At 47.0% G+C, this 19,318-nt stretch overlaps 1 protein-coding gene across 1 annotated transcript; it reads left to right on the forward strand.

Moving 5' to 3' along the window:
* The first annotated feature begins 15,298 nt into the window (after window positions 1–15,298).
* On the forward strand, window positions 15,299–18,531 carry AQP10 (aquaporin 10). The gene is made up of 6 exons (XM_012791194.3): window positions 15,299–15,453; window positions 15,911–16,037; window positions 16,580–16,717; window positions 16,825–16,943; window positions 17,538–17,755; window positions 18,226–18,531. The coding sequence occupies exons 1-6, from the start codon at window positions 15,349–15,351 to the stop codon at window positions 18,422–18,424; spliced, it is 906 nt and encodes a 301-aa protein (XP_012646648.1). The 5' UTR covers window positions 15,299–15,348; the 3' UTR covers window positions 18,425–18,531.
* The last annotated feature ends 787 nt before the right edge of the window (window positions 18,532–19,318 follow it).

Here is a 19,318-nt window from a genome sequence, read left to right on the forward strand (position 1 = left end):
TTTGTCACCTAGTTTTATTACAAGTGTTTTTTTTTTTTTTTTTTTGAGACAGAATCTCGCTTTGTTGCCCAGGCTAGAGTGAGTGCCATGGCGTCACCCTAGCTCACAGCAACCTCAAACTCCTGGGCTCAAGCAATCTTGCTGCCTCAGCCTCCCAAGTAGCTGGGACTACAGGCATGCGCCACCATTCCCAGCTAATTTTTTCTATATATATTAGTTGGCCAATTAATTTCTTTCTATTTATAGTAGAGATGGGGTCTCACTCTTGCTCAGGCTGGTCTTGAACTCTTAACCTTGAGCGATCCACCCATCTTGGCCTCCCAGAGTGCTAGGATTACAGGCATGAGCCACCTCGCCGGCCTATTACAAATGTTTTTAATGAGCTTTGATTTTATCTATTAGTTTTTATGTGGTGATTCCAGAAAATCTGAAAACTAGGCTTTCATTCCTGCTGCAATCTTCCCAGAATTCTAGTCATTGTCATTAGTTTTTTTTTGTTTTTTTTCAGAGATGGGGTCTCACTCTGTCACACAGGCTGGAGTACAGTGGCATGATCATAGCTCACTGCAGCGTCAAACTCCTGGGCTCAAGTGATCCTCCCACCTCAGCTTCCTGAGTAGCTAAGACTACCAGTGTGTGCCACCACACCCAGTTAATTTTTTTATTTTGTTTTTGTTTTTTATAGAGATAGAGTTTTCACTATGTTGCCCAGGCTGGTCTCAAACTCCTGGCCTCAAGTGAATCTTCTGTCTTGGCCTCCCAAAATGCTGGGATCACAGGTGTAAACAACTGCAGCCAACCCATCATTTGTGTGTGTGTGTGTTCGGGACAGGGTCTTACTTTGTCAATCAGGGCTAGAATGCATAGCTCACAGCAACCTCAAACTCCTGGGCTCAGGCAATCCTCCTGCTTCAGCCTCCTGAGTAGCTGGGACTACAGGCATGTGCCACCACACCCGGCTAATTTTTCAATTTTTTGTAAAGATAAGGTCTTGCTCAGGCTAGTCTCGAACTCCTGGCCTCAAGGCCTCTCCCACGTCAGCCTCCCAAAGTGCTAGGTTTACAGGTGTGAACCACCATGTTCAGCCATCATTAGCTTTTTAAAACAAAATTTGTAACACTCTATTTAGTATCCTCTTAGTAACACTCTATTTAGTATCAGCCCTCTGTATCGGTGGGTTCTACATCTGTGGATTCAATGATCCACAGATTTAAAATATTTGGGGAAAAAAATTCCACAAAGTTCCATAAAGGGAAAATGGAATTTGCTGGAAGCCAAGTACTATGTTGAATTCACACAAATAAAGTGATGTGTAGGTATTATATTAGGTATTATAAGTAATCTAGAGATGGTTTAAAGTATATTGGATATGCATGGTTATATGCAAATAATATCCACTTTATATAAGAGGCTTGAGCATCTGCAGATTTTGGTATCTGAGGGGAGTCCTGGAACCAATCCCCCTTGGATACCAAGGTACAACTGTATGCATATATATTTTTAAATTTTCTGTAAAGAAGAATTAAAGGAAAAATTATAATGAAATATATTTTTCAATATGCAAATGCTCAGGTACAACTAAAACTCATAATGAAATATCCTGACCAATATAGATGTGTTGCATAGCACCCTAATTCCATGAAAATTTAGGTTTTTTTATTTTAGAGACAGGGTCTCGCTCTGTCGCTCACACTGGAGTACACTGGCATGATCATGGCTCACTGCAACCTTGAACTTCTGGGCTCAAGCAATGCTCCCACCTCATCTACCTAAGTAGCTGGAACTACAGGTGCATGCCACCACACCTGGCAAAATTTAGCCACTGCTAACTGTTTTTCTGAAATAGTGAGTGGTCCTTGCTAAAGTTCCTTTACACCTGTAAAGAAGTGAAGAGAGCAGGATGGAGCAGAGGGATTAACTGACACAAAATGTGGTTGCAACTGAGACCTCAACTGACCTAGGATTCTATAGGGAGTTCTGGAATGGAGATACTTCTTCAGAGTTGTCCCAAATTAAGGTAAAGGGCCAGGACTTTGTGTCCCTGTACCAACCAATCATTGGCTGTAGGAAACCCACTGAGAAAGGGCAAGACCATTCCATGTGGCTGATGGTAATTTCCAGTGAAGTAGCTGGGAACCATCAGCACTTGATATTCCTGGCAGCTGGGGAATAGGCTCATGGCCCTAGAGAGAGGATCTGGGTTAAATACTGTTGTGTCTACTACAGTTTACCACGTGTACTGCTAAGATCCATACTTACAGGCTCACACCTGTAATCCTAGCTCTCTGGGAGGCCGAGGCGGGCGGATTACTCGAGGTCAGGAGTTCAAAACCAGCCTGAGCAAGAGTGAGACCCCATCTCTACTATAAATAGAAAGAAATTAATTGGCCAACTAATATATATAGAAAAAATTAGCCGGGCATGGTGGCACATGCCTGTAGTCCCAGCTACTTGGGAGGCTGAGGCAGAAGGATTGCTTGAGCCCAGGAGTTTGAGGTTGCTGTGAGCTAGGCTGACGCCACGGCACTCACCTAGCCTAGGCAACAAAGCGAGACTCTGTCTCCAAAAAAAAAAAAAAAAAAAGATCCATACTTACAGTTAGTTTGCCCTGTTGAGGAAAAGCATCTATAGGATTCTGATTGGTTTTATTTCTTGGGGTTAATTTTAAGAGAAGCATTAGTGAAAAAAAATCTATAGCCTTTACTGCTGCAATTGTTTTTGAGGTTCTAACAGCTTCTCATTATCCCTTCCTGTACCACTAATGCTAGATTTTCCTAACCTCTGGCTAGCACCTCTGCGGTTCTAGGCAGCTGGATACTGGGATGACCCAGACCTTCACCCCTGAGAGTACTCTTGGTCACCATGCCCTTCTCAGTCTGTGGCTGCTATACTTTTCTATTTACTGTTAAAACTGAGCATGAAGTCCAGGCGCGGTGGCTCACGTCTGTAATCCTAGCACTCTGAGAGGCCGAGGCGGGTGGATTGCTCCAGGTCAGGAGTTCAAGACCAGCCTGAGCAAGAGTGAGACCCCGTCTCTACTATAAATAGAAAGAAATTAATTGGCCAACTAATATATATAGAAAAAATTAGCTGGTCATGGTGGCACATGCCTGTAGTCCCAGCTACTTGGGAGGCTGAGGCAGCAGGATTGCTTGCGCCCAGGAGTTTGAGGTTGCTGTGAGCTAGGCTTATGCCACAGCACTCACTCTGGGCAACAAAACGAGACTATTGTCTCAAAAACAACAACAACAACAACAACAACAACACAAAACTGAGCATGGGAGCACCAAGAAACATACAGTGGACCACCTGAATGCCAAAGTATTCTTCCTGCCCCCCATGTGTAACTGCAGTCCTCCAGCCTCCATTATAGCCAATTACTCCTGCCAGCATGCGGACTCCTTTTCTTGCCTACTTGTCTCTTGCTGCAAGGACCCCAAAGTTCAAAAGGGATTGTTTTGTTTTCTGAGACAGATTCTTGCTCTGTTGCCTGGGCTACAGTGCCGTGGCGTCAGCCTAGCTCACAGCAACCTCAAACTCCTGGGCTCAGGTGATCTTCCTGCCTCAGCCTTCTGAGTAGCTGGGACTGTAACCACTCGCTACCATGCCTGGCTAATTTTTTTCTATTTTTAGTTGCCCAGCTAATATCTTTCTATTTTTTTAGTAGAGACTGGGTCTCACTCTTGCTGAGGCTGGTCTCGAACTCCTTATCTCAAGCTATTCTCTTGCCTTGGCCTTCCAGAATGCTAGGATTACAGCTGTGAGCCACCATGCCTGGCTCAAAAGGAATTCTTAACTCTGATCCCTGGAAGAAGCATAACATCTTTGATTTCCAGGACGTCTAAACTCCCCAAATCGAATTCCTCAAGTGGTTCACTGTTAGAGAAGATAAGTAGGGCTGTTTGAATTTCCATCCCAAATCCATGTAATTAATTCCCAGGTCTATGTAATCTACCTGTTGGGGACATAACATCCTACAAAGGTCATTGATTTAGAGTATATATTATATATCGTGTTCTGGAGGATGGTTCTCCATCTTCCCAGGGTATCATCTTGAATCTGGCACCTCAACTGCATCTTTTTTTTTTTTTTTTTTTGAGACAGTCTCACTTTGTTGCCCAGGCTCGAGTGAGTGCCATGGCGTCAGCCTAGCTCACAGCAACCTCAAACTCCTGGGCTCAAGCAATCCTCCTGCCTCAGCCTCCCGAGTAGCTGGTACTACAGGCATACACCACCATGCTCAGCTCATTTTTTCTATATATATTAGTTGGCCAATTAATTTCTTTCTATTTATAGTAGAGATGGGGTCTCACTCTTGCTCAGGCTGGTTTCAAACTCTTGACCTGGAGCAATCCACCTGCCTCGGCCTCCCAGAGTGCTAGGATTACATCAACTGTGTCTTTAAGAGGCCATTAAACTGCTACTGCTCGATCATACTGGTGGCTTCTGAATAGGGTAGTATAATATCAGTTGGTCATTTTGTTACACTCCCACTGCTATGACCCCTTTGCTATAATGTAGATCCCTTAGTCTAAAGTAATGTCTTGCAGGCCCCATATTGATGGATCAAATACTCTGTAAGTCCATGGAGAGTGGTACTATTATAGCTGAGACCCTATGGGCAGGAAAGGGAAACCTATACTCGAATATGTGTCAATTCCAGTTAAAAGTGGTGGGGTTGAGATTGAGAATCAAGATGGTGGACGAGAAACACCGACAGACAGAGTGTCTCTGCAAAAAAGAGAGATTCTAGCAGAAATTAGAAGAAAGAAGCAAGAAGATGAGCATACAGTGGACGAGGGTCAGAAGGAAGGGTACCTGAGATCATGGGAGGAGGTTGTGGAGGAGAACTGGAAGCTGAGACCACTGGAGCAGCCCAGAGACCAGCAGGAAGGGTAGATGGATCAGTCAACTTTCCCCTCCCCTGCATCTCGGACTGCCGGGGGGCTCCCCAGCGGGTGGAGAGACTTGCGGACACCAGCCCAGAGACGGCCGCCGCGGGTGAGCGGTATGTAGCACCAGGCTCCCAAATCCCTCGAGGCACCTCCGTGTGCACAGACCTGAGCCTTGCAGCAGGCGCCATATTGCCTCCTTCTCCCCTCCACCGACCCTACCCGCGGCTGCCCAGAGAGACAATATAGCCACCAGCCGGAGGCACCCCCAGGGAACGGGACCTTCCCTTTTGGGGCCCTACAGCTGACTAAGAGGAACTCAGACTGTGAGCTCCCTACCCGCCAGCCCTCCCAGGTGCTGCTGGCACGGTGATCCCAGGAGTACGGGGCAAACCCTGAGGCTGAGAGACATAGACCCAGCTTGGGCTCCCCATGGGTGAATTGGGACTGGCACTCCTCTCCCTGGTGGGGATATAGTTTGAACTCTGGGGCCCAGAGGTCAGACCTGCAGACCAGATCCCGTACACCGAGGTCTCGCATTGCCCGGGGCACAGAAGGGATATACGTGAACAGCCTACTGAGGTGTGTGTGCCTCCAGGGGCAGATCAGCATCCTAGAGGGCAACCCTCCTCCCAAAGGGAGGCCGTGAGCCCAGCCCAGGTGGCGTTCCTGCGCAGGGAACCTCCCCACCGGCATCACAGTCCGGGGAGGCCTGGTGGCGTGTGGTCTGGCCTGCTGGCAGAGGCCCAGAAGTAGCTGCGGAGTTGGGGAGGGTGGAAAGAAGCCAGGCCCGCTCCAGACTGCGGGTCTCAGACAGCCCCACCCCCACACGCAGACTTTCTGGCTGAGCGGGGGCCATTCCAGCCCCGCCCTGACAGCTTTCCCTGGAAGCAGAGAACAAAACTTTGACCCCTGCTAACGGCATTGGTGGTACCTGAGGGCAGGCTTACCCAACCCAGCTCTGCCCAGACTCTCCTAGACCAGCCCTCACTGAGGGGGAGAAAAGGACACACCTGGAAGTCCCAGGGCCCCACCAACCACCGGAGGCACTAGAGTGCCTCTCTACAGGAACAAGAGAAGGTCACAGGTCACAGGTCACAAAAACAACGGCATAGCCTGTTCCTCCAAGCAAGCGCCACCTACTGACAAGGAGGACACCCTGCACACCCTCTTCATGGCACCTACTGACTCATCATATAGGGAGTGGTCAAATCTCACACACAGACACCACCTACAAGCTCAGAAACTAAACAAGGCGTGTGAATACCCAAATGAAAACCTAAAGGAAAGAAGCAACAACTGATCGACATGGGAAGAAATCAGGGAAGGAACTCCGGAAATATGAAGAACCAAACACAAACCACACCCCCAAAGAGGAGCACTAGCCCCTTAGAAATGGACACCAACCAAAATCAGGCAACCAAAATGACAGAAGAGGAATTCCAAATGTGGATCATAAGAAAATTCAACGACCTGCAAGAACAACTCAATAACCAACACAAAGAAACCACAAAAAGCCTCCAGGACCTGGAACAAAAGTTCATTAAAGACATCGATACAATGAAGAGAAGTTTAACTGAACTCCTGAAAATGAAGAATCAATTCAAGGAACTACAAAATTCAGTGGAAAGCCTCAAGAACAGGGTGGATCAAACAGAAGAAAGAATCTCAGAGATTGAAGATAACACCTTCCAATTAAATAAATCAGTCACAGAGAAAGAGCATAGAAACAAGAGAAAAGAGCAAAGCCTATAAGAGATGTGGGATTATGTGAAGAAACCTAATGTGAGGGTCATAGGGTTGCCAGAAGGGGAAGAAGACAACACTCAAGGGTTGGACAAGCTATTGGAAGATATAATAGAGGAAAACTTCCCAGGCCTTGCTAAAAATCTCCAGATACAAGTTCAAGAAGCTCAGAGGACCCCTGGGAGATTCAATGCAAACAGGAAGACATCACGACATGCAGTCATCAGACTGACCAAAATATCAACTAAAGAGGCCCTTCTAAGAGCTGTAAGACGAAAGAAGCAAGTAACACACAAGGGAAAGCCAATTCGAATAACACTAGACTTCTCTACTGAGACTTTACAAGCAAGGAGAGACTGGGACCCCATTCTCACTCTTCTGAAACAGAACAATGCCCAGCCTAGAATCTTATTCCCTGAAAAACTAAGTTTTGTATATGAAGGAGAAATCAAGACATTCTCAGATAAGCCAAGACTGAGGGAATTCACCAAGACAAGACCAGCTCTTCAAGAAGTACTCAAAACAGTGTTACCCACTGATCAGCACAATAAACACTCATGAATGTAAATCTACTCAAAGCTAAAGATTAAAGCCCAGACACTACAATGGCTCAAGAGAGAAAACAAAGCAACAAAAGTTCAACCCAACATAATGAACAGAAATCTGCCCCACCTATCAGTTATCTCAATAAATGTGAATGGCTTGAACTCTCCACTCAAACGACATAGTCTGAACAAATGCATAAAAAAAACATGAGCCAAGTATCTGCTGCCTTCAGGAAACATATCTAACCTGCAAGGATGCAATTAGACTAAAGATAAAGGGGTGGAGAACGATATTTCAAGCAAACGGAAGTCAAAAGAAAGCTGGCATGGTGGTGCTGATTACAGATAACTTAGTTTTTTTTTTTTTGTTTTTTTTTTTTTTTTTTTTTTTTTTGAGACAGAGTCTCACTTTGTTGTCCAGGCTAGAGTGAGTGCCGTGGCGTCAGCCTAGCTCACAGCAACCTCAAACTCCTGGGCTCGAGTGATCCTTCTGCCTCAGCCTCCCGAGTAGCTGGGACTACAGGCATGCTCCACTATGCCCGGCTAATTTTTTTTTTTTTTATATATATATATCAGTTGGCCAATTAATTTCTTTCTGTTTATAGTAGAGACGGGGTCTCTCTCTTCCTCAGGCTGGTTTCGAACTCCTGACCTTGAGCAATCCGCCCGCCTCGGCCTCCCAAGAGCTAGGATTACAGGCGTGAGCCACAGCGCCCGGCCGATAACTTAGTTTTTAAATCAACACAAGTAATAAAAGACAAAGAAGGTCACTATATAATGGTGAAGGGTACACTTCAACAAGAAGACATAACAATTCTAAATATATATGCACCCAACCTTGATGCACCCAGATTCAAAAATTAAACTCTACTTGATCTAAATAAATGGATAAACAACAACACCATAATAGTTGGAGACTTTAATACCACACTGACAGCACAGGACAGATCCTCCAAACAGAAAATCAACAAAGAAATAATGGACTTAAACAGAAGAGAGAGGAACACTCCTACACTGCTGGTGGGACTGCAAACTAGTTCAACCTCTGTCAAAAGCAATATGGAGATACCTCAAAGCGATACAAGTAGATCTACCATTTGATCTAGCAATTCCACTACTGGACATCTATCCAAAAGATCAAAAGTCACTTTATGAAAAAGACATCTGCACTCAAATGTTTATAGCAGCACAATTCACAATTGCAAAGCCATGGAAACAACCCAAGTGCCCATCAATTCATGAGTGGATTAATAAAATGTGGTATACGTATACCATGGAGTACTACTCAGCTTTAAGAAACAACGGTTATATAGCACCTCTTGTATACTCCTGGATAAAGCTGGAACCCATTCTACTAAGTGAAGTATCTCAAGAATGGAAGAACCAGCACCACATGTACTCACCAGCAAATTGGTATTAACGGATCAACACCTAAGTGGACATATAGGAGTAACATTTATCTGGTGTCCGGAGGGTGGGAGGGGGGAGGAGGGGATGGGTGTATACCACCACAACAGGTAAGATGTGCAACATTTGGGGGATGGACATGCTTGAAGCTCTTACTCGAGGAGGGAGGGTGGCATGGGCAATATAAGTAACCTTAACGCTTGTACCCCCATAATACGTTAAAATAAAAAAATAAATTAAAAATAAATAAATAAACTAGATTGAAAAAAAAAATGCTTCACTAGCCACCTAGGCATCCCTCAATCCATTCAAGTTGACGCCTAAAATTAACCATCACAGAGCTCACACTGGTGGTCCCGTGTATAGCCTCCGTCCCTACCACCAGTTACTCCATTCACTGTACCCTTGTTCAGAGCTGGAGTGGCTGAGTCCGTCTGTACACTTGTTTATTCAGTGCCTCCTTGTGTGGATGCTCTCTGGTGGGCATTAACATGTCTTACAAAGATCTTTTTGTTGTTGTTGTTGTTGCCTAAGCTAGAGTGCCGTGGCGTCAGCCTAGCTCACAGCAACCTCAAACTCCTGGACTCAAGTGATCCTCCTGTCTCAGCCTCCTAAGTAGATGGAACTACAGGCATGTGCCACCATGCCCAGCTAATTTTTTCTACATTTTTTAGTTGTTTGGCTAATGTCTTTCTATTTATAGTAGAGATGAGGTCTTGTTCTTGTTCAGGCTGGTCTTGAACTACTGAGCTCAAACGATCCGCCCACCTCGGCCTCCCAGAGTGCTAAGATTACAGGCGTGAGCCACCACGCCCAGTCAACATGTCTTACAAAGATCTTTGCACTTTAAGACCAGTCACCTGCCAGGCACGTGGCTCACGCCTGTAATCCTAGCACTATGGGAGGCCGAGCTGGGAGGATTGCTTGAGCTCAGGAGTTTGAGACCAGCCTGAGCAAGAGCAAGACCCCGTCTCTACTAAAAAATAGAAAGAAATTAATTGGCCAACTAAAAATATATAGAAAAAATTAGCCGGGCATGGTGGCACATGCCTGTAGTCCCAGCTACTCAGGAGGTTGAGGCAAGAGAATTGCTTGAGCCCGGGAGTTTGAGGTTGCTGTGAGCTAGGCTGATGCCATGGCACTCTAGCCCAGTGACAGAGCAAGACTCTGTCTCAAACAAAACAAAACAAAACAAAACAAAACAAAACAAAACAAAACCAAACCACTCCTTTAGGAGATGTCCATCCACATCTCATCCTCAGATCTTTTTGTCCCTTATCTTCCACTCTCTCTCTTTTTTCTTTTTTATCTTCCACTCTCTTTTCAAGCCCCTGATGAACCAACCAGGGCATTTGCCACTGCCCATGTGATTGTATATATTCTCACCTAAGGAGACTTCTCTTTCCACACAAAGCAGATTACCAAGTGTACTGCCCAAATCTTTGTCCATTGGGAGGATTTTCTCTCACAACAGTCTTCCAGAGCTATTCCTAGGTGGGGTTGCAATGCAGCAGCATTTTATTTTATTTATTTATTTATTTTTTTTGAGACAGAGTCTTGCTTTGTTGCCCAGGCTAGAGTGAGTGCCGTGGCGTCAGCCTAGCTCACAGCAACCTCAAACTCCTGGGCTCAAGCAATCCTGCTGCCTCAGCCTCCCAAGTAGCTGGGACTACAGACATGCACCACCATGCCCGGCTAATTTTTTCTATATATGTTAGTTGGCCAATTAATTTCTTTCTCTTTATAGTAGAGACGGGGTCTTGCTCTTGCATAGGCTGGTTTCGAACTCCTGACCTGGAGCAATCAGCCCGCCTCGGCCTCCCAGAGTGCTAGGATTACAGGCGTGAGCCACCGCGCCCGGCCCAGCAGCATTTTATATTCGGCTTTCACCCATATACTATGCCAATCCATCTGTGAATGAAACTCGGGCATTTTCTTTCTCCACCAGCTGGTCATAAGGGATCCCTGGTAGGGCTATACTTGTGAGCTGAGGGAGGGATGTCAGTGCAACACTGGTTAATGACATGAAAGTCTAGACCACTGCTTTGAAGCTTGCTTGTGCCCTCTGACCCTGCTTTTGCCTGATACCAGTGTCACTTCCATCTTACAATGTATTCTTGCTGGGCCCACCCTTCATTATGACGTGGAGTATCTGACAAAGCCCATCTTATAATGGCCACTTGGTCATTTGATGTTCTGTAGTCAGATGCTCTGCCTCTTCTGGAGCCCAGTAGCTATTCAAGAGCTACTTTTCAAATGTTGTACATTTCTCTGCTGCAGATGGCATAGATTTGCTCCAGAGTCTTATGGGTATACATTATGATTCTCCTATTAGAGCGGCCAAACCACAAATAGCATCTTTTTCAACCACAGATATTCTAGTCTCATAGTCTCTTCTGGGTTACATGGCTGCCAATGCGTTTTCTGCTTTTGGCCCCAGGCAAAATTGACATCTTTCATTGTCAGCTGGGAGATTGGTCAGAGATGTATTCCCAACTTTGAAATATATTGCTCCAGAATCCTAAAAAGGTTGGTATTGTATTTCTTTCTCAGTGGTGGGGGGTGTGAGATGAAATAATCTGTCCTTTACTATTGAGAATATATTCCAGCCTGTCCTAGACCACTGGACCTCTAAAAACTTTACCAATTTAGAAGTTTCCTGGGCTGGGTGCGGTGGCTCACGCCTGTAATCCTAGCACCCTGGGAGGCCGAGGCGGGCGGATTACTCAAGGTCAGGAGTTCGAAACCAGCCTGAGTGAGACCCCATCTCTACCAAAAATAGAAAGAAATTAATCAACCAACTAAAAATATATATACAAAAAATTAGCTGGGCATGGTGGCACATGCCTGTAGTCCCAGCTACTTGGGAGGCTGAGGCAGAAGGATTGCTTGAGCCCAGGAGATTGAGGTTGCTGTGAGCTAGGCTGATGCCAGGGCACTCACTCTAGCCTGAGCAACAAAGTGAGACTCTGTCTCAAACAAACAAAGATGTTTCCTGAATCTTTGTAGGCTTTTATTTCCCACTCTCTGAATACATGTATCTTCCCAAGGCCTCCAATGTACTTGCCACTTCTTGCTCTTCTGGTATGATTAGCATGATGTCATATATACAGTGGACCAATATGATATTCTTCAAAATGTCCAGATAGTCCAATTCCCTTTAGACTATGTTATGACAGAGGGCCAGAGAGTTAACATAGTCCTGGGACAAGTCCATAAAGGTACATTGTTGTCCTTCCTATATGGTTGCAAACTGCTTCTGATCCGATTGGGATAGAAAATAACATACACCAAATTAATGGCTACACCCCGCCAGCCAGAGGATATATTAAACTGTTTTAAAAAGTTACCATATGAGACACAGCAACTGTAATTGAGGTTACTGTTTGGTTAAGTTTATGTTAGACCACTGCCATCTGCCATGATCTAACAAGTGTTTACAGGGACTGAGACAGTGGTATGATAGGGGCTACCTCCCCTGAATTCTTTAATTCTTTCAGAGTGGCTACAGAGGCCTTTTCCACTTTTGGCTCCATTCAAATTCTCTTCCATTTTCCCTAGGATATGGCATCGGTCCTATTTATTATCTTGGTGTGGGGCAGTTTCAGACTTCCAGTTGGCCTTCATTACTTACTCCACGAGTCAAGAAACCCGTGTGGGTGTTCTGCAATTTCAAAGGTTCCATTTCAATTAATGGAGGAAATGACAATTGGGTAGATCCATGGTCCCAGGGAACATATCATGAACCATACCTGAGCTGAGGCTCCATTTATTACCTAAACCCCATATACCCCTTCTCTAACAAGAGGCCATGGTATAACTTTGCATTGTCAACAATAAATGTTAATTTAGATCCTTTGTTCAGAAATCCTCAAAAGGTCTGAATATTTCCTTTTCTTCAATAATGGTCACAAACATAAATGACCAGTTCTGGCATTTTAATTTTCTTAGTGTGGACCATCATTTTTCCCAAGCTTCCTAGAACCACCCTAGGAGTATATTCATCCCATATCCCAGGGATCTTGTCAGAATGTTAAATCCTATGGTGCAAGAGAGCACTCCCATATCAATGAATTCTTCCATATCTAACTTTGTGTTCCACTTCCCTTGATCCAGCATTCTCAGTATAATTCTCCATGTATAATTCTACCAAATTCTGCAGGTACATATTAGCCAGGTCCTGAAGTTCCTTTACCATATATTCCCTCTTTTCTCTTGGTAGGCCAGAACCTTCTATTTGAGTCTCTGCTACAATTTGATCCTTATTATTTGTCTTGTTGCCAAAGAGAGAAGGTAGAGATAGATTCTGGAGGGAATGAGTATGTCTTGTAAAGCACCTTCCTCGTTTGAAGCCTTTGTATGACCTTTTTGCAAGTGAAGAGTGAGCCAATTCCACAGCCCCAAAGGGCTCAGAGGAATCTGGGGACTCAAGATTCTCAGTTGCATTTACCTAGATGTTTCTATCCCAAGTCTCAGGATCCTACCTTTTTCCTTTGGGACCCTAACCGTGGCAGGAGAGATCTACTGGGGCTGAGAATATAACCTTCTCTAAAGTTCTGCTACTCATACAATTAACACTGGAGCTGGTCCTCTGCTCTGATGCCCACTGGATGCAAGAGATTGGGGTTGCCTTAAATGCTGTTAAGGAGGCCTGATGGCTTTCATAGTCTGCCTTGACCTGGTGATTAATTCTATGGAATTTATAGTTACCATTTCCTTCACACCTCTCCAGTGCACACCTCTTGGAGATACTGCACTAATGTGTATCCTTTCCACCAGTAACCCCTTCCAATTTACTGCTGCTGACAAATTAAACAATTGTGTCACGACAGCATGCTAGAGATTATCCATACTCAGCCTACCACCATGATATAGTCCTTATTGTCAGCCACCAGTGAATAATCTATTATACAAATCCCATTTTAGAGTATGCTCGCCAGGACCACTCTTGATACCAACTATCTTAAATTGGGTTCCCTGGAAAAAGACTAAGATGAAGAGATACATGAACAAGGTTTATTTGACAGTGCTAGCACTCTTGGGAAATACACACGTAAGGAAGGGAGGAAAGCAGGATTAAGTATAAGGAGAAACCGACACACATTGAAGGTAGAAGAAAGGCCTAAACTGGTCTTATAGAGAATTCTGGAGCTGGAACAGTCCTTCAGAGTTGTCCCAAATTGAGGCAAAGAGGCCAGACCTTTGTATCCCTGTACTATCACTGGGTGTGGGCCTCATAGGAGGGTATATAACCCTGGGTGAGGCAGCTTCCTGCCTCAAAGGGCGTTGCCCAATAAGGGAGGCAGCTGTGTGGTGTCAGCAGCTGATATTTCCAGCAGCTGGGGAAGAGGTGCATTGGCTCCCAAGAGGGGATGTGGAGGGAGCACTATAGTATCCATTAAACCCAGTAAAGAAGTATCATTGCATACAGATGTGCCAGGACTGTGCTAGAGCCCATGGGATTATGTAAATCATGGTGCCAGCCTTCAAGAACCTCATAAACAGTATATGATGTTTTTTTTTGTTTTTTTGTTTTTTTGTTTTTTTTTTTTTTGAGACAGTCTTGCTTTGTTGCCCAGGCTACAGTGAGTACTGTGGCATCAGCCTAGCTCACAGCAACCTCAAACTCCTAGGCTCAAGCAATCCTGCTGCCTCAGCCTCCCGAGTAGCTGGGACTACAGGCATGCGCCACCATGCCCGGCTAACTTTTTCTATATATATGTTCATTGGCCAATTAATTTCTTTCTATTTATAGTAGAGACGGGGTCTTGCTCTTGCTCAGGCTGGTTTCAAACTCCTGAGCTGGAGCAATCCGCCCACCTCGGCCTCCCAGAGTGCTAGGATTACAGATGTGAGCCACCGCGCCCAGCCAGTATATGATGTTTTAAAAATTTGTATTTTGCCTGTTTTAGAACATAAGCTTCTCCTAGAACATAAGCTCTAGGAGGGCAGAGACTGTTTTTTTCACCACTTTCTCCAGTGTCTTGAGGTAAAGGCATTGTTGAATGAATCTAATTGGAGGCTTGAGCTATGAGAAGTAGGACGCGGCTATGTTATGCACAATAATAGTGGTGGGTGTCCAGAGAAGAGCAGGTGGGGCTCAGCCTGGGTGTGAGGGCCTCATCTCATGCCATGGCAGGAGACACACAGATAGAGCCTTCTCTAAGCAACATGAGCCTTGGCATGAAGGAAGTACAAGCGTTCAGCGTGGGGTTTCATTCCCACTGCCTAGTCTCTCTGGATGCCTGTTGAGTTCTCCAAGCATCCAAATGGTTTGGGGAAAGGTTTCACGTTCCAGAAAAGAGGCATTGCTGATTTGAATTCACTCAGTCATGAACTGACTATGTGATCTTGGGGAATTCTAAGGCTCAGTATCCTCATCTGCAGAAAGGAAGCAATAGTACTACTGTATAGAGTTGTTTTCAGGACCGAGAGAACTAACGTAATAAATATATGAAGCAGGGGACTCCCCTCAGTCTGTCAGCATAGGGGAGGTTAGTTCTGTGGGAGTGGGGATGGAGGACAGAAGAGACAGAGCTTGGGCAAACTCCAGGCTCTGATTGTGTACATTGATACAAACATTCTCCTGTAATCTGTGTCTTTCGTAGCCTACACACCTGCAGACACTAGCTGCTGTTCAGGAGCTGAGCTAATTGGTTTTAAAGTCTCTTCCTTATCTTTTTCCCCCAGTAACTGTGTAGTAGCAGTGTCCCTATGCAGACAGACGGAGCAGTAACCAGCGAAAGGGAGCTGCCACCATGGCCCTGGAGCAGCCCCTGCCCGCAGTCAGGGGCCAACTCCGGATCCGCAGCCTCCTGGCCCGACAGTGCCTGGCAGAGTTCCTGAGTGTGTTTGTGCTCATGGTAGGCAGGGCAGTTGGGGGAAGGAAAGAAGGGAGGTGGGCAACAGTTTCTGGCTCCTTCTGGTGACCTTATCTCTTTCTCCTGCTGTCCCGCTTCCTCTCAACTCTCAATCACTTCTCTTTTTCCTCCTCTTTTCTCTCCTAATCTCTCTCCTTTCCTCTCCTACTTCATGTTTTTTATTCCTTTCCCTTTCCTTTCTTTTTCCTCCTCTTTTCTCTCTTAATCTCTCTCCTTTCCTCTCCTACTTCATCTTTTTTATTCCTGTCCCCTTCCTTCTTTCCCTTTCTTCTTCCTCTACTTCTCCCATTTCTTTTCCCTTCCTTCTCTCTGCCTTTGTCCTTTCCTTGTAGTCCCTCAGGTCTGTCCATCTCTCTTAGCCACATCTCTAGCCTTCCCAATCTCCCTCTCCTGGTGGTCCCCGGGGCTCCCTGTTCCTCATTTCTCCTCTTCCCAGCAGCTTCTCACTCAAGGGGCTGTGGCCCAGGCTGTCACCAGTGGAGAAACCAAAGGCAACTTCTTCACCATGTTTCTGGCTGGCTCTCTGGCTGTTACAGTAGCCATATATGTGGGTGGTAATGTCTCAGGTGAGGAGGGCGGGGTGTGCATATGAATGTGGATGGCTGTGGATGGTGAAAAGGCAGGTCCTTTGGTGACTCATGGACATTATCTCCTTGAACTTGGCCAGTGCCCTGGACCGAGATAAGCCTTTGGCTCTATCCAGCCTCTCCCCTTTCTGTATCTCTCCATTTCTCTTCCTCATGCTAATCCCAGGAAGAGGGCATGGAGGGTAGATGCTCTCTTCTTGTGCCCCACCTGAAGGCCTCTGGGGCTCATCTCTGCTCAGGACCTTGTCCTCTTGTCCCTCAGATACACAACGTGTCTCTCAGATACACGTGTGTCAACATGCCTGGCTAGAGTGAGCAGGTAGACCCAGGTTTACATCTTGGCTTCACTGTGTGATCCTGATAAGTCACTTAACATCCCTGAGCCTCAGTTTCCTAAGCTATGTGATGGGAATAATATTATCTGTCTTAAGGATTGTGCAACGGCATAGTAATGTTGCTTGGCGACAGTGCCTGGCAGCTACAATTAATGGATGCTGGTTTTCTTTACTTGATCCTTGAAGGGGCCCATCTGAATCCAGCCTTCTCCCTGGCCATGTGCCTCCTGGGACGCCTCCCCTGGACAAAGCTCCCCATTTACTCCTTCATGCAGCTGCTGTCTTCTTTCTGTGCCTCGGGAGCCACCTATATTCTGTACTATGGTAAGAAGAAGGAACAGGGTTAGGGGCACCTGTGTGTGGACAGAGGTGCCTCAGAATGGTTTTGGATGAACAAAGATGGAAACCCTGGATGTCCCCCTCCTCTACAGATGCCCTACAGAATTATACAGGTGGGAACCTGACCGTGACTGGCCCCAAGGAGACAGCCTCCATCTTTGCCACCTATCCTGCCCCCTATCTGTCCCTGAACAATGGCTTCCTGGATCAGGTACGTGTGAGGGTGAAACCTGGGAGACCCAACCTTTGCCCTATCCCTTGGGACCCCAGCCTTTTGTTCAGTCTGGGGGCAGGGGTTGGCTCTATACTGGCACCCTCCTCCCCACTCCAGCTGACTGTGTTGAACAAAGCCAGATGCCATGGGGATGATGGCAAGGAGTGTTTTGATGAGAAAGGGCAGATTGCTGGGCGCGATGGCTCACGCCTGTATAACACTCTGGGAGGCCGAGGCGGGAGGATCGCTCAAAGTCAGGAGTTTGAAACCAGCCTGAGTAAGAGCAAGACCCCGTTTCTACTAAAACAATAGAAAGAAATTAATTGGTCAACTAAAAATATATAGAAAAAATTAGCCGGGCATGGTGGCGCAGGCCTGTAGTCCCAGCTACTCGGGAGGCTGAGGCAGAAGGATCACTTGAGCCCAGGAGTTTGAGGTTGCTGTGAGCTAGGCTGATGCCACGGCACTCTAGCCCGGGCAACAGAGTGAGACTCTGTCTCAAAAAAAAAAAAAAGAAAGAAAGAAAGAAAGAAAGAGCAGATGGAGCACCTGGCACCTGATGGAGATCCCTTTGTCTCTGTTGACTCCAAGGTTCTGGGCACTGGGATCCTGATTGTGGGGCTCTTGGCCATCCTGGACAGACAGAACAAGGGAGTCCCTGCAGGTCTGGAGCCTGTGGTGGTGGGACTGCTGGTCCTGGTCATCGGGCTATCCATGGGTGCCAACTGCGGAGCCCCAATCAACCCTGCCCGGGACCTGGGCCCACGGCTCTTCACCTACGTGGCTGGCTGGGGCCCTGAAGTATTCAGGTGGGAGATGGCCTCCCTGGTACTGTCCTTTACTCTGCTAAGGTCTCTGTCCCTGAGTCCCCAGCATTCTTCTCTTAAATAGTTCTCCTGGCCTCTTAGAACAGTTTCCCTTCTCCAAGCCACATGTTCTCCCCTTTCTCCCTTGCCTCCCTCCCCCCTTTTCACTGAAACAGTAACATTTAGAGGTTGTATTTTTAGGCACATCGTACTACCTCTTTGAGCTCTAGTGACCTCATCAGCAAAATGAGTATATTCAGGTAATTCCCTACGGCAAAAGGCTGGACCAAGGTCTCCTGGCATTCCTTTTTCTCTAATTGCTACCCTTTGCTGTCAAGACGATACTCTTCCTGGTGACCATCACCCCAGGAACTACTTTAGGGATCTCTCCTGTTACTGTCCCCAGTCTTTAGAGAGGGGGAAGCTAAGGGAGTCACCCCTGACACCTCTCTTTATTTGTCCTTCTCTTGCAGTGCTGGTAATGGTTGGTGGTGGGTGCCTGTGGTGGCCCCTCTAGTGGGAGCCACCCTTGGCACAGCCACATACCAGCTGCTGGTGGCTCTGCACCACCCTGAGGACTCGGAGCCAGCTCAGAATCTCAAGTCTGCCCAACACAAAGCCTCAGAGTTGGAGACTCCTGCCTCAGCTCAGATGCTGGAGTGTAAACTATGATAGCCACAACCCTCTCTGCACTCGCGGACTCTGGACAGAGCCACGCACCCCGCCTGGTAGCAAGACAGACATTCTCTTTACTGATATGCCAGACCCTGGGAAGCTTCTCTGTTTACCCATCTAGGCATCCCTTCCTCCTAAACTAGGAAGGATCGTGGACAGAGAGAACTGGAGGAGGATCAGGCCAAGGGACTCAGGCTCGTCATCCCTTCCTCCTCCAAACAGGTGTTCTGACCCTCAGGCCCTCTAAGAACGTAGTTGCTCAAAGTGGCCGCCAGAGGGTGCGCAGCGGGATGCTTAGCAGGGAAGGCTGTGGGAATCTGCGGGGTGGAGGGCCCCACCATCCAGAGTGGCTGCGGGGAGCCCGGCGCCGAGGACTTCCCTGCTACGCGTGGTCCCAACTGCCGACCTCCAGCTCTCGCCGCCCGCCTTTACCCTCGCGGGGGCGCCTCCCTAGACGCCGCCGCCCCGGACGGTGGTTAGGGGTGGGGAGCTGCCTCCACCCGGGGGCGTGGTGGGGGCGGAGAGCGGGAGCGCGGCGGCGCCCGGCCCTTCCCGCGTCTGGAGACTGGGAGAGCAAGGCGGAGAAACTGAGGCACAACCCGGTACCTAGACTTTCCGGGGCGGTGTCATTCAAGGAGAGGATGAGACACAGTGAGATAAGCCAGGCCTGGAGGGAAGGTGAAGGAACAGAGGGCGGACGGCCCTGCGGAGCGTGAGTCGGGGGCTAAGAGGAAACTGACGCCGAGGACCACTCTCGTTGTTCGCCACTGTTCCAGCCCTCGCGCCCCTCCCTGCAGAAGATGCTTTTTTGCAGAGAAGGCAGTGTTCCTCTGTTCCATTTCTTCCAAATTAAAAAAGAGAACCACCTCAGAGCTATTCGCCTCCTGAATT

The sequence above is a fragment of the Microcebus murinus genome, chromosome 2 (genome assembly GCF_040939455.1).
Source record: "Microcebus murinus isolate Inina chromosome 2, M.murinus_Inina_mat1.0, whole genome shotgun sequence".
Classification (NCBI taxonomy): Eukaryota; Metazoa; Chordata; class Mammalia; order Primates; family Cheirogaleidae; genus Microcebus; species Microcebus murinus.